General features: G+C 43.2%; 1 protein-coding gene across 6 annotated transcripts in view; it reads right to left on the reverse strand.

Moving 5' to 3' along the window:
- SYTL5 (synaptotagmin like 5) overlaps positions 1-16,068 on the reverse strand; it is a 235,682-nt gene that overhangs the window by 33,417 nt on the left and 186,197 nt on the right. For all 6 annotated transcript variants that reach the window (XM_033849443.2, XM_033849441.2, XM_073799051.1 and 3 more), the window contains exons 12-15: positions 13,969-14,068; positions 12,209-12,370; positions 3,545-3,653; positions 1,872-2,007 (exon numbers count right to left, since the gene is read on the reverse strand). In XM_033849443.2, coding sequence (XP_033705334.1) covers positions 1,872-2,007; positions 3,545-3,653; positions 12,209-12,370; positions 13,969-14,068 — 507 coding nt within the window. The remainder of the gene's footprint in view (positions 1-1,871; positions 2,008-3,544; positions 3,654-12,208; positions 12,371-13,968; positions 14,069-16,068) is intronic.

Here is a 16,068-nt window from a genome sequence, read left to right on the forward strand (position 1 = left end):
CATTTTCTCTACTCTGTTTTTGATCATAGTACCTGACGAGTCAGGGAGCAGACTTTAGGGAAGGAGACTTATGGGTATCAAATTAGTACATCAAACCTGAAAAAGACCACAAATGGCCTTACAATAAAGAAGATACATTATGACACTTGAGATTTCATTTCATGTACCAAACAGAGACTGCTTACCTCCCAATTCATTCTCTCCCTATTTTTCTAAAAAAAAACAAAAAAAACAAAAAAAACAAAAAAACACAAAAATCCTCATTTTTTTAAAGTTAGGCACAAGATTGTCCAGAATAAAGACTACATTCCCCAGCCTCCCTTGTAGCTCACATAGCCATGTGACTAAGTTCTGGCCAATGGGATAGCTTACCTTTAGTCTTTGTTTACATATGAGAGAAAAAACTTTTGTCTTGTTTAAGCCACTGTTATGTTGGCTCACGGACAGACCTAATATTTACTGATATATAAGATTAAATTTTACACAAAGGTCTATTCTTGCTCTCTCATGCTCTTTTTCAAAAAATCTGAGGTCCCTTTAAAATCAGCTCAATGTTTAAGTGTAACTAGGGAGAGAATTCACTAGAAAGTTACTGGCCTTTAAAAAGGAAAAAAAAAAAATATATATATATATAACAAAGATATTGTCCTTTATTATCTCTGCTTCATAAACGCTCAACATGATAAAGTAAAAACTATTCCAGAAGATGTTAAGTCATCCGTGCAAGCCCACAATGAGTTCACGGGCGAGAAGCCATACCCTTATCCCACCAGTGAGCAGGAAGCGGCCAGAGCTAGATGGTAGGGCTGGGGAAGCAAATTTCAACGGCAGAATCCACAGAAAGCATTTCTTCTGTGCTTAAACCTCCTGGGAGAAAGAGTCAAGGACAGATGGACCAGGATTCAGGCACACACACTCACCAGTGGGGAAGCCCCAGACATCTGCTTCTCCTTATTACCGCCCTTACCAAAGTTAGACTGTGTGAGCATAAAGGACTGACTCATTTCCTTGTAGGAAAAATTACACTTTTCTAAGAAGGATTGAGGAGAGGAATGATACTGTCATCTGACTCAAAGAATTAACCTCACGGCTGGCATCACGGGACTTTGTTTTACCTTATGCATTTTGTGATGCTCTGTGAGAGCAGGGACCGTGTCTTATTTTTGGAACTGCAGGACTTAGTGCTTGGAACGTGTGCATGTATGTGTTTGTTGTAATGAATGAAAAATATCCTGCTGGTTCTAGTTCTTCTAATTACAGGAGAAAAATCTCAAATAGAAATCAGGAGGGATTTGTTGTTTGGGTTGCCTTGAACAGGTAAGAATGTCCATTAAAAGGGCTGCATTCCCTCAAGAAACTGCCCAGGGCTCCACAAAGTGGGCACAAATGCCCAAGAGGCAGTCTTGGAATTTCCCCAAGGCACTCTCCAGTGGGTATCTCTAGGGATGATGCTCTGACATCTCCACTTTTTACAATTTCCCCCAAGACAGCAAAATACCAAGGATCCAATATTTTTGTTGACGTTGCATACAGTTAGCACCAAATGATAAAAAAGCACAATACAAGTATATTACATGTAGAAAACCATACTTTCTCCTCCTGTGAGAAACTAATCTCACAGGAAAATTTGCCAGTCTTGAGGGCGAGAGTCACAGGACATCCTGAAATATGCTAGAAGCAGGCTGAGAGCTAGAATAAGCAGATCTCTCTTGCATTGTTTTCACTGTAAGCGCCAGCAGTGAAGGGGAGTTCTTTCCTAGCACACATGTAGAATAAGAACAACACGGAAGCCCCACAGCCACCGTCTCATGGATCACAGACCTTTTCATCTCCCATTAAGTACCATCGAAAATGAGCTCAAACAAAATTACCCCTTCACAAAGCTATCAGAAGTGCCTCCTGATTTCACGGCTGTCAAATTCTTCGCCTCTTTGATGAACACTTCTAGGATTCCTCCAGAGATGACAGGAGAATCCTTCTTCTTTCCTCGTTTAAAGGGCTTCTTTCCTGCATCAGCCATCAGAGAAAAAGAGAGAAAGAGAGCCACAGAGAGAGCCAGAGAGAGAGAGCCAGAGAGAGAGAGAGAATGAATGAGGGAGGAAGAGAGAGCATGAAAGAGAAAGAGAGAATGAGAATGGGGGGAGGGGAAGAGAAAGAGAAAAGAAGGGAAGAGATAGATCATGGATTCCATTTCAAAATTTACAAATAAAATCCACAAAGATTTATTTCATTTTCAGAGTGAATGAGATCTTTACACTATTGTATACTTTTCCATGTAATCACTTAAATGCTTTTACACCACTGCATTCCTTCTGGATATATCTTTCAGTTTCGTTGAAAAAAATAAGCAAATAAATTTAAAAAAATTAAATACTCCCCTATAACATATAAAGGGATAAAACAGAAAACACCCCGAGAGCTGCCTGGGCCACATCCCTGCTCTCTGTGAGGAACAGCTACAATGAGAGCCACACACATGTGCCAAGACCCCCAAAGAGAAAATTCCTAACTCCCGTCTTGGATATTTTAGTCGCGTACATTGTCAACTCCATGCTGGGCCAGCTCTAAAGGCTATAGCTCAGACACAACTACATTTGGGGGTGAGAGGAAACTCTTCCCGCATCACATTTTTATTCTGATGACACACGCTCAACATGAATAACGACCGCCTCCACCACCACCTTTATTTAACACTGTTCTAAGTGCTTTGTATGAACGAACCTATTCAATTCTTGCAATATCCCTAAGAAGTGAGGCAACTGAGGCTGAGAGATAGTAATTTAGTTGCACAGGGTCACAATGACAAGGGTGATAGGAAAAGAAAGATAAAGGAGGCTGCCTGTAGGAGTTGAAGAAAGAAGAAGGGCAAAAGGGATTTAAAAGTTGACTCCAGGCTTCCCTGGTGGCGCAGTGGTTGAGAGTCTGCCTGCCGATGCAGGGGACACGGGTTCATGCCCCGGTCCGGGAGGATCCCACATGCCGTGGAGCGGCTGGGCCCGTGAGCCATGGCCGCTGGGCCTGCGCGTCCGGAGCCCGTGCTCCGCAATGGGAGAGGCCACAACAGTGAGAGGTCCGCGTACCGCAAAAAAAAAAAAAAAAAAAAAAGTTGACTCCATCTGGATTTTTCCTTTGTATTCTGTGTTCCAGGTTAATTTCTTTCTCAAGATGCCCTGAGCAGCTATGAATGTCATAAATCCAGACAGCATCTTTCTGCACCTCCCCTCTCAGCAGGCCATCCCCCATCTCCCCCTAACCCCCCACTCCACCCGGCACGGGGGAAGATCCTATATGTCCTGGACTTCCAGGAAACAAATCTCAACATTAAGGTTGGTCTCTAAGTATGAACTCTGTCCTTTCCTTGTAAGAATCTGACACCCTTCCCCATACACAGTGTATACTTTTCGACTCTCCTTAAACGACAGTGACACCTAAACCTTTCCATTTCATCTGTGTAATGTAAAAGTAACATAGTCCCCTGATCCCTATTTCCACACTTCTAGAAATGGAACGTCCCTGATCAAAGTCATTGATTTGTTTTCTCTACCTTGAAGCTGTCCTAGTGGAGGTGTCAGGTTCTCCTCTGGGGGTATGTAACGTAAAATGACTGTCAGCTCTCCTTTGTACTGAAGGCCGATATCCTCAGCAAATTCCACCTGGCCAAGAGGAGACAGGTGAAAAGAAAAAGTGAGAATGCTTGGTTTGTAATTTTGTAGCCCATATTTGCATGTACAATATTTACTTGGTAGCGTAACTGTGACAATTTATTCCCATTCAACTATGTTGCCACTTATTGGTTCAAGAGATGCCTCAGGCATGAGAAAAGAGAGTCTGGAAAACTCTATGAAGCTATTTGAGTATAACATTCAACGCTAAAGGGCTTCCCTGGTGGCGCAGTGGTTGAGAGTCCGCCTGCCGATGCAGGGGACGCAGGTTCGTGCCCCGGTCCGGGAAGATCCCACATGCCGCGGAGCGGCTGGGCCCGTGAGCCATGGCCGCTGAGCCTGCGCGTCCGGAGCCTGTGCTCCGCAACGGGAGAGGCCACAACAGTGAGAGGCCCGCGTACCGCAAACAAACAAACAAACCAACCCCCAAAAAACATTTAACGCTAAAGTAAAAGGAATTTGAGAGGAGATATATAACACACGTTCGGTGAATCAATGGACACTGAGTGCCTGTGATGGATTGAGAACTGGACCCATCATTGAACATACCCAAATAATTTGGGGTATGAGGCAGGAATAAAGATGTCACTGAAAACAGCCCAGAAGATCCTTCTCTCTGTCTGTCCTTGATGTCTCAAGGCCTTCCTAAGTTGTCCAAGAAGGGGCAAGTAGGCAGTAATGTCTGGTTCACATTGGGCTGCCAGCCACCAACTATGAAAAGCTATACTGGTAATTCTCCTCATTAAAACTCAATGAGGAAAAACTGGTTCACTCCAACATTGCTGGTGGGACTGTAAAATGGTTCAGCCACTCTGGAGATCAGTTTGGCATCCTCTTAAAAGACTAAACATACAACTACCATACACCCTAGCAATTTGCACTCTTGGGCGTTTATCCCAGAGAAGTAAAAGACTGTGCACACTGAAAAAAAATCTGTACATACATATTTGTATCATCTTTGTTTGTTACAGTACAAGACTGGAAACAACCTAGATGTCCTTCAATAGATAACTGGTTAAATAAACTGGGGTACAGCCATACCATGGAGTACTACTCAGCAAGAAAAAGGAATGGCTACTGAAACACACAACAACTTGGGTGAATCTCTAGAGAATTATGCTGAGCGAAAAGAGGTCAGCTTAATAGGATACATACTATACGACTCCATTTACATGACATTTTTGAAATGACAAAATAATAGATATGGAGAATAGAGTCATGGTTGCTAGGGGTTAGGAATGCGGGTGGCAGGGGGGAGGTGGGTGTGGTTATATAAGAGCATGAAGGATCCTTGTGGGGATGGACCCATTCTGTATCTTGGCTGTAGTGGTGAATATACAAAGCTACACATGTGACAAAACTGCACAGAAATAAATACACAAACACACAAACGAAAACCGAGGAAATCTGTATAAGATGAGTGGATTGTATCAATGTCACCACCTTGGTTGTGGCATTGCACTATAGCTTTGTAAGATGTGACCATTGGGGGAAACTGGGTAAAGGGTATACAGGATCTCTCTGTATTATTTCTTACAATAGCATGGGGATCTACAGTCTTCTCAAAATCAAACTTAAAATTTAAAAGTGCAGTGTGAGCACATACCCACAGCCTCTGAGTCAACGGAACTTTGATTTTTCATAAATAGGGTAAGAAAAGTAGTGTACTTTCCTCAGACTTTTCCTGCAGGAACTTGACTGCTGAGCAATGAGTCAAGGGCTGAGAGCTGCTCTCTTCTGAGAGAGGGCAGACTGAAAGAATTCAGAAACCCCAAAACCCACGAGAAAGCCCAAGGCTGTTCAAGCCTCAGCGAAAAAGACTGATACCATTACAAAAGGAATCCTTGCCTTACTTTGCTTCCTCTTGGTGGTGCTAAAACTTATTAGTAAAGGTGGGGAAGTCATTTGGAGTATTCTATTCAGCTATCTTGCCAGGGGCACAAGTGATATTAGATGGTGGAACAGACTATCCATCTAATATTTAATTATTTTAACTTGAGGGCCTTGTAAGAGGACTTTTCTAATTGTTTTGATGGTTTCAGTAAATTTTAGTTTATGTGAAAGTCACAAATGGAAAATTAGAATGGATATTATGACAGATAAAAGAGATCAACTGCTTTTTTGGTTCCATGGCTAATGAGAGGTGAGGTATTTGTCCTCTCTGGATCTGAGTGGGCTCTGTGATTGCTTTGACTAGTAGAATATGGCAGAAGTGATAACGTACCAGTTTCTGGGCCCTGGCCTTAAAATGAACAGCTTCTACTTCTTCTCTTGGAATGAATATTCTTGGGATTCTCCCTCTGGGAACCCATGATGTGAGGTCCAAGTCACATGGAGAAGCCACACGTCAGTGCTCTAGTCGGCAGGCCTAGCTGAGTTCCTACCTAGCTGGCAGCCAACATCAAGTATGAGACGGCCAACTGGAGCAACCAGCCCAGTCAAGCCCTCAGATGACTTCAGCCTCAGTCTACCATCTAGCCTCAACCGTATGAGAGACCTTAAATAAGAACCACCTAGCTGAGTCCAGTCACCCCACGGAATCAAGAACAATAGTAATAAATTGTTGTTTTAAGCCACTAAGATTTAAGGTGGCTTTCTATACAACAACAGTTAACCAGTGCAAGCTCTGTTTGCTTTCAGCTGAGATCTTTGGGTAGGAAAATATATTGGCAGAAAAAATTATATGTGCAGGTGTCACATACTAACGTGTAGTGTATTTGTAGAGATCAAAACATGCATTATTGGGATTTATTAATGTTGCATTACTTTCTAGCTGAAATTCAAATACACTGGTGACTTGGTATAAACACAGTCCTCAAAACTCGTGGGAGTAGAAAATAATAAAGGTGAAGTCTTACGGTATTATAGTCACACACAAAAGAAATCCAAAGGAGGGAGTCATCTTACAGTCTGCACATAGCTAATATCTTGGGGTATTTTTGGTACACTTGCAAGGAAATTCCAAGGCGACATCCTGTCCTGGCATACTACCATTTTACATTATTCAACCAACTCCTACTCAGAAAAAGGTTGCAGAATTCAATACAGTTTATTCAATTCTACCAACACATATGGAATGGCTTCTTGTAGTAATGATTTTAAGGCATTTTGCTAAGTGCTACGGGGACCCGGAGAGAGACCCGGCTTTCAATGAATTTTCATTCTGTCCAGGAGATATATATTCAACAGAAGCTCTGTTCATCTGCCCGAATGCTCTCCATTCCCAGCGAAGAGCAGAATCCTCTACAAAGACCGTGCGTGCCCGCTCCCATCAGCTGAAGCACATGCTTAAGTCAGCTGCATTAGTCCCCGAAGCTCTGTGCCAGGCCAATTTGTGGCTGTAATTATATAACTGAATGTCACAAATTGAAGAGTCCCAAAAGACAGCTGCTACTATAAAAATTAGGTTGACCGACTCATCAGAACTAAAGATTTGAAAATAAATTTGCTATTGGATCGTATTTGGGCTCAAGCTGTAAAAGATTAGGAACAAGATGGTGAATATGTAGAAAGGTTTTTGCACTTGGTTGACTTTGAAAGTACTCTTAAGTTTTTGTTTCACTTTAGAGAAACGCAAACTAGCAACTGCTGATTAGGATACATTAGGGTCAGAATTTATGCCAGGAGGATATGACAGAATTGCAATCACTGAAACCATACTCAAACAAAACAAAGTGCCCCTGTATTAGAAGACCTGAAAATGAATGCACATGTATTTGTTTTAAGTTAAAATACATGATTAAGAAATGCACTGGGGGAGCGGGTATGTGTTTGACTTCTGTGACTTAGTCTATGAACTGACCTACTATTATTGGTCCTGATTGCTGGGAGAAGAGGGCTTCTACCACACAGCAAGCTCAATGCCAGACAAATGATGACAGTGGCTCCCAATACAAGTACAAAGAAACTACTGTGGGAAGAGAATAATCCAGAATGGGGTGAAGAGGGGGCCCGTGTCTGGTCCTTAAAGGATGGGAGAGATGATGACATACGAAGCGGGGTGGGGGGAGATGATTAGTCTGGGTTAAGAAAGCAGGATGAGCAGAGTACAGTGGGGCTTGCGCAGAATGTGTCTAAGGACTGGTAGGGAGTCAGGTGTGATCAGAACCGTGTGTGCAGGGAAGAAGCAGCAAGGAAGACGTAAACAAGCTGTCTACTCTGGGGTCCTGAGGAGACCTGAAGACACGAATTCCTGTTATCGTGTTTTATTAGGGTGGGTAGTAGGGTAGTGGGACCACAAAGTGAAGAGAGGTTTACCAAGGTTGTGATATAAGGCAAAGTTTCATGGAAAGTAACTTTTGCTCAGTCCCACAGGGGAGCTCTGAGGATAAGACAGGTCACACCTCAGAGCTGTCTCAATCAGAGGCAAGGGAGTCACCCATCAGTTATTGATCAAGGGCTCTGCCCTCAAGCCCCAGAAGCCTTAAATACCTAGGCTCTTCTGGCTTTCCATGCCCACATTCCAAGCCCACTCCAGCAGCCTGAGGACGCCTCTCCTACACAGATTGGTAGGTGCTGGCTGGCAGGAGGGACAGCCATGGGGAGCCATGTATGCATGAAAATGGGGATACAGGTAAAGCACTGACATCTTCCTCTGCTCCAGAAGGCTTTTTGAAGAGCTAGAGATCCACTTTCCATCAGAGTAGGAAGCAGAGTTTCCACTCAGACACTTACAGGTCTAAGGTGGGGTCATATATCATGGACATAAGTCTGCTCAAACTGCCACATAAAGAGAGAGCCCTTTAGCTAGGCAATCATTTCACGGGACCTTATATTACACTGACTCTGCCTGAAGGTGGGATGGCGAAGATTTCCTTGGAAAACCACTTAAGCTTGCTGTTGACTTTCAAAGGTCCTTTATATAATCACACCTTCTGGGAACACTCGAAAGGCAATTTATACTGACAAACTCTTCTTGTCTAACTACCTAACATGCCTTCCGGTAAGATAGCGAGTTATAGCTAATAAACAGTCCCACGTCATGCAGTAAATGGGAGTTAGACTGTGAAACTTTATAGTAAGTACATCTGGCATCTTGAGTTCTTTCTCCATCTGCGTTGGCCTCCATATGGGTTGTAAGACCCAGCAAAAACAAAGGAAGGGGCTCCCCTGGTGGCACAGTGGCTGGGAGTCCACCTGCCGATGCAGGGGACACGGGTTCGTGCCCCGGTCCGGGAAGATCCCACATGCCGCGGAGCGGCTGCGCCCGTGAGCCATGGCCGCTGAGCCTGCGTGTCCGGAGCCTGTGCTCCGCAACGGGAGAGGCCACAGCAGTGGGAGGCCCGCGTACCGCAAAAACAAAAAACAAAAAAAACCAAAGGAAGGTGTCCAGGGACTTTTCACCAACACAGAGTCGATAAGCAATAAGGCACTGTGTCTTTCCAGCCTTCCCACTGCCAAAGGATGTCAGTATTTCTGAATGTTTAAAGACTGTTAATTCCGATCGTCTATTACTAAGGAAATTGGTCCCTGTAGCTCACACTTCAGCTCCTCAGCTGGATAATCTACAAGAAGCATCGAGTCTCCAAGGCTGCCCATGCTCTAGCTGCAGCTGATGAAGTGACTCCTGCACTGAAATGACTGAGGGGCAGACGGAGAATGAAATGACAGTCCTCAGAGTCGGCTGGTAATCAACCAGAGGGAGCCCAGCTCAGCCCGAGGACGAGCCACTCACGAAGCAGGAGGCGGCGTACAGAGCATGTTTTGGTATCCTGCCTCCCTGGTTTCGGAAGGCATGGTATCTAAGCAAGTCTGAATAATCTGCAGCCTTTCCTCTGTAAGTGTCAGAGGGAGCTTGGTGGAAAAAGATGACAGGGATTAGAGACACCAGTTTCAGTTGCGTTCCCCAGAAGCCAACCCTGAGGTGAGGATTCTTATGCAAGTGACTTATTAAGCAAGTGCTCCCAGGACAGGCCAGTGAAGGGGTTGGGGAAATAGGCTGGGGAAGAGGAGGAAGCCAGGCAAAGGTGCAGCTAGATCCAGCAGGAGAGCTCTGGAGTATAACGCCTCAGAGCTTTTCCCACTCAGTAATGCAACGGAGCTTTCAAACTCCCCCATCTATCAGTTATTGGCTAAGGGTTGCCTTGTGGCAGGGGGTACATACGCTCCCAGGAATTTCTGGCTCTCTGCCTACGTGGGAAAAATTTACAATAGCCTGAGGACAGACTTGTAAAGAGAGCCTCTGGCAGAGGACCAAAGGAGTTCCAGTGCCATTAAACACCATCAGGATGTTTCCACTTTGCGCGGCCTCAGAGGGATGCTTCTCCCTTATGATAGAAAGTCAAACCACTCAGTGTCAATGTGAAGGTGATTACCATGGAAAGCTGTTGACCCCGAAGCACAGAGGATGCTTGGGAGAGGCCTGGGAGAGCTTTGATATCATCTCAGTGCAAATTCTCCAACCATTTCCAAGAAACTGACTGGAAACCCTCCAAGCTGGTTTCCAAAGAGCCCCTCTGTGCTTTCATGTTATATTTCTGACAGACAAATTAACTTCATGGACTAAGATACATGTTACTTGTCCTTCATCAGTGTCACGCATCGTATGATATGTCGGACATTTTCTATGATTCTTTGATGCTCACCCATTACACAAAAGGAAGCACGTGATAGGAGACTGTTAAGTCAGATTAATTGCTATCCTTTATGTTGAGGCTTTTCATTGAATTCCAAGAAACTTAGTACTGTAATGACCAAATATTTCTCATATTTAATGTCAGAGAAATGTTACGCTATCATGGACTTGTTAACACTGCACTTCCTATCTCTACCACATTTACGTTAGTCATGGGAATGAGGTTATTTCCTGTTTGAGGATTTCTATTTCATTGTCCATTTTACCCATAGCCCAATTAAACCTCCTAAAGATTTTCCATGAGTTATTTACACCAAGTGCAAGGTCAACACTTATAAAATCCACTAGAATATTGCATTTAATTTCTGAGTCTCAGTTTCCTTATATAAAATGGGGATAGCTATGCTAACCCCACACTGATGGTTGTAACCATGAGACGTGAACGACGCTGCTACTGATGATGATCAACAAGTGTTACTGATGATGGTCACTTGTTTTTTGCTGTCTAGCATCCACTCACCATTTTTTTTTTTTTTAGTACTACTGTACCAGGATTTCTTTGGGGGCAATACCACCTTCAAGACCAGAGTTATGTCCTGATTGTCTTAAGCCACTCAATGTATCTCACCTCCCTAGCCAGAATGATTGGCTCAGGATGGGCAAATAATGTAATGAGAATTAGGAACCAGAGCCAGGGCATTGGCTGGACTATCGGGAGGAGGAGGAACTCTCTCCTCTCCTGGACAGTGTGAGGCAAGGATGAGAGGTTTGCAGCTGTCGTGGTGTCCAAGAGAAGCAGACCTGGAGCTAGTGAGGGAGGCCCACACTGCATGAAGTCTGCAAGTGAAGCTAACACAGAGAAGAGAGACCAAGAGACGCCAGGGCCTTGCTAAGATCTGAGTATCTGGCTTAAGCCATGCTTGATAATCGATGGCCCATAATTTCCTTTTATTTTTTTGAGTAGCATGAGCTGGGGTTTCTGTTAATTGCAATATAAGGACTCCAATGTAACATAAATACTACCTAGCATTTAGTGAGAAGTTTACAATGTGCCTGACACAATACTGCAAGCATCACATAGCAGGCTTCTTCAAGCCTCACAGCATCCCTGTAACTGATGTCCAACTCTTTTATCACCAGTGAGAATACCAAGGCCTGGGAAGTTAAGTAACTTGCCCAAGGTTACAGAGTCGCGAAGCCAGGATTGAACCCAGGAAGTCTGAGCTGCATCCACTATCTTTACCATCATGTTCTTTTTGCCCTTCTCTCTATAAAGAACAATCTTTCGTTACGTAAATGTGACCTTTTTTCCACCTCACGTTTGACTTCAAAAATTACTGTAAATGTAGAGATACCAATTGCATAGAGTGAATCTCAGGTACTGTTGGTTTAGTTTAGAACATACTATAGTAGCATTTAATTTCTAGAACCAGCTTTGAGATTTCTTTTTCTGACTATAACTCAAGACCTGGGTTCTGAATCTCAAAAGTAGGAATGTAGGAAACCAGATAACTTTAGCTGCTGGTCACTTCCTCCTGTGAGCTAAGGCAAGAGCACACCTGCTCATGTCTGAATTGTGGAGAATGAGGAAGAGAGAGAACGTTTTGAGACTGATCGTGCTCTATGGAGCTGTTTTTGTCTATGTGAAAATGAACGCTTTCTCTTTCTAATAGGATCATAGAATGTATTCTTTTGTTTATCCATGGCAACCTTCGAATGATGACTACATTTTTAGTAGATCAAATTAATAAGATATATGATTATGGGGCTTGATTTTACAGACAGTCTGTATCGAAGAAGAAGGCTTTCCAAAAGAATGGATTTGCATTTATTATATTATTTCCAAATTAGCTGCACTAACCTTTTCAGATTATCGCTTGACAACTGGAAGCCTTCAGATTCTTTAGGCCTGTGACATCAGTTTTGCTCATTACTTGTGTAACTGTTTGACTCATCTGGAAGCATTTCCTACCTTGGGCTGAAGCACAAACCACTCATCACTTGGATTTTCGAAGTTCCATGAGTCAAAAGGAATCTCCACCTCCCCGAGGAAGCTGTTTCGTCCAAATCGATCGTAATGCCAGACTGAGAGCTGCAGAGTTCTCGTTTCCAGCTGGGCATGGCTGATGGTATACTGCAAAATCAGATTTACAACATCACACTCCATAAGGAGGGCTCTGCCCACTTCTAGGACAGGTTGAAGTTTACTACCACCAGCTTTCAGATCAAATACAGTAGTAATATGAACAAAACAAACCCAAGAGAAAAAAAATCTTCATTTTTCTTCGTTTCTGCTACACCCGAGGTTCTATTCCATAAAATCATTTTGTGTGAGCCTTAGCACTGAACCATATATCAACAGACTGTTTCGGGGGGGAGAGTCGATAAATTTCAGATATTGTATAAAAAGTGTCAGGTGATGAAGCTTGTCCCCTTTTCAGTTTTACCTGCTTTTCATTTGCCTAATTATTTTGTCAACAACTACTTTGTAAGCACAATGTTTAATATATCAATTCTCTAATTTATCTGTCTTATTTTATTTATAACAAGAAGCCCCAAATCCAGGATAGTATTGACAGTGAGAAACTTGCAAACGCCAAACCTCATAAAGTTCAGCCTAAGTGCAGGGATGAATCGATATATACGTAGGTTGAGCAGAAAGGAAATATTGTTGGCGTGGTTTTGCCTTTTCCAGCAGAACATTATCCAGGGCCACAAGCCCATACACCCTCAAAACCTCCTGATTATCCTAAGCAAATGACCACCTGGGACATACTTCAGACCGACTGACTCCTGATCTCGGATTTGCGTCTACCCCATCCTTGCTGTTCCCGGCATGATTAACCTGGGCCCCCTGCTTCCTGGATCTGCCATGTCACTCTGTTTTTCTCTTCTGCTTGGGCTCATCTTTGCTATCTTGTCATGGCTGCTGGATTCACCCTCTGCCTATATTCATTCATTTTCACTTTGATCTGTTTTGATATTGGTTCCTTCTTTCACATATGACCCCGCTGACACATGCCCCAGCTCACCAACTTCCTCCTATGATGGACGCTGACTCCATCATTCTGGGCACAAGATCCATAAATTACTCTGCGACTGGCAATAACGTCTACATCCCCATCTCCCTGGATCTTTCTTACCAGGCTAGATTGGTCCAGGGTGAGAGAAGAGGTTACATGGAAGCCTATAGGGAAAAGTCATTTCTCTAGAATTGGGGCCTGGGTCATCTCTTATCTGGGCCACCGTCTCTGAGAGTTCTGGAATCCAGCCCTGCATCTCCACTGTTCACTAACCACATGCTTAAATTTAGCCAAATTCCAAAACCCTTACAAGAAACAGCACATCTTCACGCTGTGTTAGCAGAACAGTGAGTGGGTACAGACCTGCTATGTTACTGTCAAAACTGTGACAAACTTCTTTTAGGCGAAACTAGAAAAAACACAGTTTTTCCAAGGGTGAAACATACTTTTTGACAGGATGTATCAGGTCCGATGTAATTTTCCTGGATTGTCTCTACTTAAGGTGCAATTTCAGGAGCACCAGAGAAAAACAGATTAAGAGTGGTTTACATTTTTCTTTTCCAGAAACAGAAAGCCAAGGGTATCACACTAATTGATTCAAATTCTACTTTGCTAAAATACATATAAGCCTTGACATGCAAATCCTCTGTAGTTTCAATGAGGCTGTAAACTGTATCACTAAAGTTACTCTGAGAGAATATTTCCTTACCTTTAGTGTTTCATTGAATTCTGGATTGGTGCCTGTTCTGATTCTGGTCTTGCGCTTATTATTTCTAGACTTGTCAGGAAGAAGGTATGACTTGACATAACTGTAGATGGTAAAAAAATAAAGAAGTGAAAATAATTCTTGGGAAACATCTACTTTGCAAGAAATGCTCGGGGACATCAGTGAATAAAAGAGGCAAAGGGAATAGGCTAGTGAGTATAAGAGACAGAACCAAAGGGAATGTTGTCTACATAACAGGACACCTTGAAATATAACTCTGGACCTTCAATAAGAGAGAAGCAGTAAAGTCGAGTGGTAAAGGGTGTGGGCTCTGGAGTCAAGCCAGCTGGGTTTGAATCACTCCAGGCCTCACTGGTTTCGGTGAACTCAAGAGCTTACGTATGGCATTGTGAAGATAAAATTAGCTGAGACGTACAAGAAGCTGACATATTATACTACTCAATAAATGTAATCTATTATTATGATCAATGGTCTCACAAAATATGGGGTTATTTTCCTCTCCACTCAGATGTCACGACTTCTGATGGGTAGAGTCAATGGCCATGGATGGATGAAGAAAAATGGTGCAAAGAGGAAATGAAAAATAACAACCTGAAATCACAACAGCAATTCTACCCAATACCTTGCCTTGAGCGGTCCCAGGAGTCTCTTGGAGCGAAGCATCATGGCAGACTCAGAAATGTACAGATTGAAATGGAAAGGATGCTACCAGAGTCCTGAAGCACATCTTCAGGATGGGCTTTAGATGATCCCTTTCCATGCTAGTCTAAATGATGGTATTGGTCCTGAAGCTCTCTGATATTTAGCTGAGGAGGTAAGTGGACCAATCTGTACTCAGAATCCATCTGTTTGTCTAATTTGGAAACAGCTTTGCTGAGTTGTTTACTGAACCTAGGTCATCTTTATGTAGAGAAAAGGTGAACAGCAGGTCTGAGACTGCTCTCCTTAGAAATGCCTGCTTACAAGTTCGGCTCTTGGCTGGCATGTGGGAACCTGGATTTCAGGAGGATTCTCGTCATTCCCAGAACAGATATAAGTGGCTCACTGTGACTAAAATATTTGTGGAAATAATATGGCTTCTGCTGAACCCCTGCTTTCCTTCTGGGAGACTGGGAATTTGTTGTTATATGCCCAGGTTAGTCTCTCAATGAGCTTCCCTGGTAGACAACACTTCACATGTGTTGGCACAATTCGTTGCTGGAGGACTTAAGCACCTTAAGCACATCCCATGTGACTCCACTGAGAAAGGATACTTGGAAGCCTAAGCCTGGATTCTTTAGAACTTTGCCACATATGCCTTTTCCCTTTGCTGATTATGTGTGGAGACCTGTGAGTCCTCCTAGTGAATCATCAAACCTGGCAGTGGTCCTGGGAAGGCATGGCATATCTCTGTACCTAGCTTCTTTCCAATGTGCTATACTCATCCTTGCCCTCCTGGGCTCGTCCCTGAAATCCTGAGAGCTTCAAAATTGCCCTCTCAAGTTGTTCAATTGGGTGAACAGCTTGGTAATTTTCTCTGGAGTGTTTCCCAGAACAAAAATTAACAGGATGCTCTTATACATCCTGGGGTGTGCCAATGTGTCAGCCCTCTATCTCAAAGAGCTGCCTCTGTGTGAACTACAAATCTGTCAGTCCTGAGTCACACTGAGTAATAGCTTTTTAAAAATCTGGGAGTTCCCTGGTCATCTAGTGGTTAGGACTTGGTGCTTTCACTGCCGTGGCCCAGGTTCAATCCCAGGTCGGGGAACTGAGATCCCACAAGCCGTGCAGTGCTGGAATGGAATGGAATGGAATGGAATGGAATAGAATGGAATGGAATGGAATGGAATGGAATGGAATGGAATAGAATGGAATGGAATAGAATGGAATAGAATAGAATACAATACAATACAATAAAGTAAAATAGAATAGAATAAAATAAAATAGAATAGAAATAAAATAAAATAAAAAAGTACAAATCAGGTAACCACAAATGCAACCATTATACATGCACATCAAAGAATATTTAGAAGTTTGGCACAGGAAGAAAGTGACGATCAACCTTCTGAATCTAGAGGAATGCTAAGACGCTTCTGAAAAAGA

Source organism: Tursiops truncatus, chromosome X, assembly GCF_011762595.2.
Source record: "Tursiops truncatus isolate mTurTru1 chromosome X, mTurTru1.mat.Y, whole genome shotgun sequence".
Lineage (NCBI taxonomy): Eukaryota > Metazoa > Chordata > Mammalia > Artiodactyla > Delphinidae > Tursiops > Tursiops truncatus.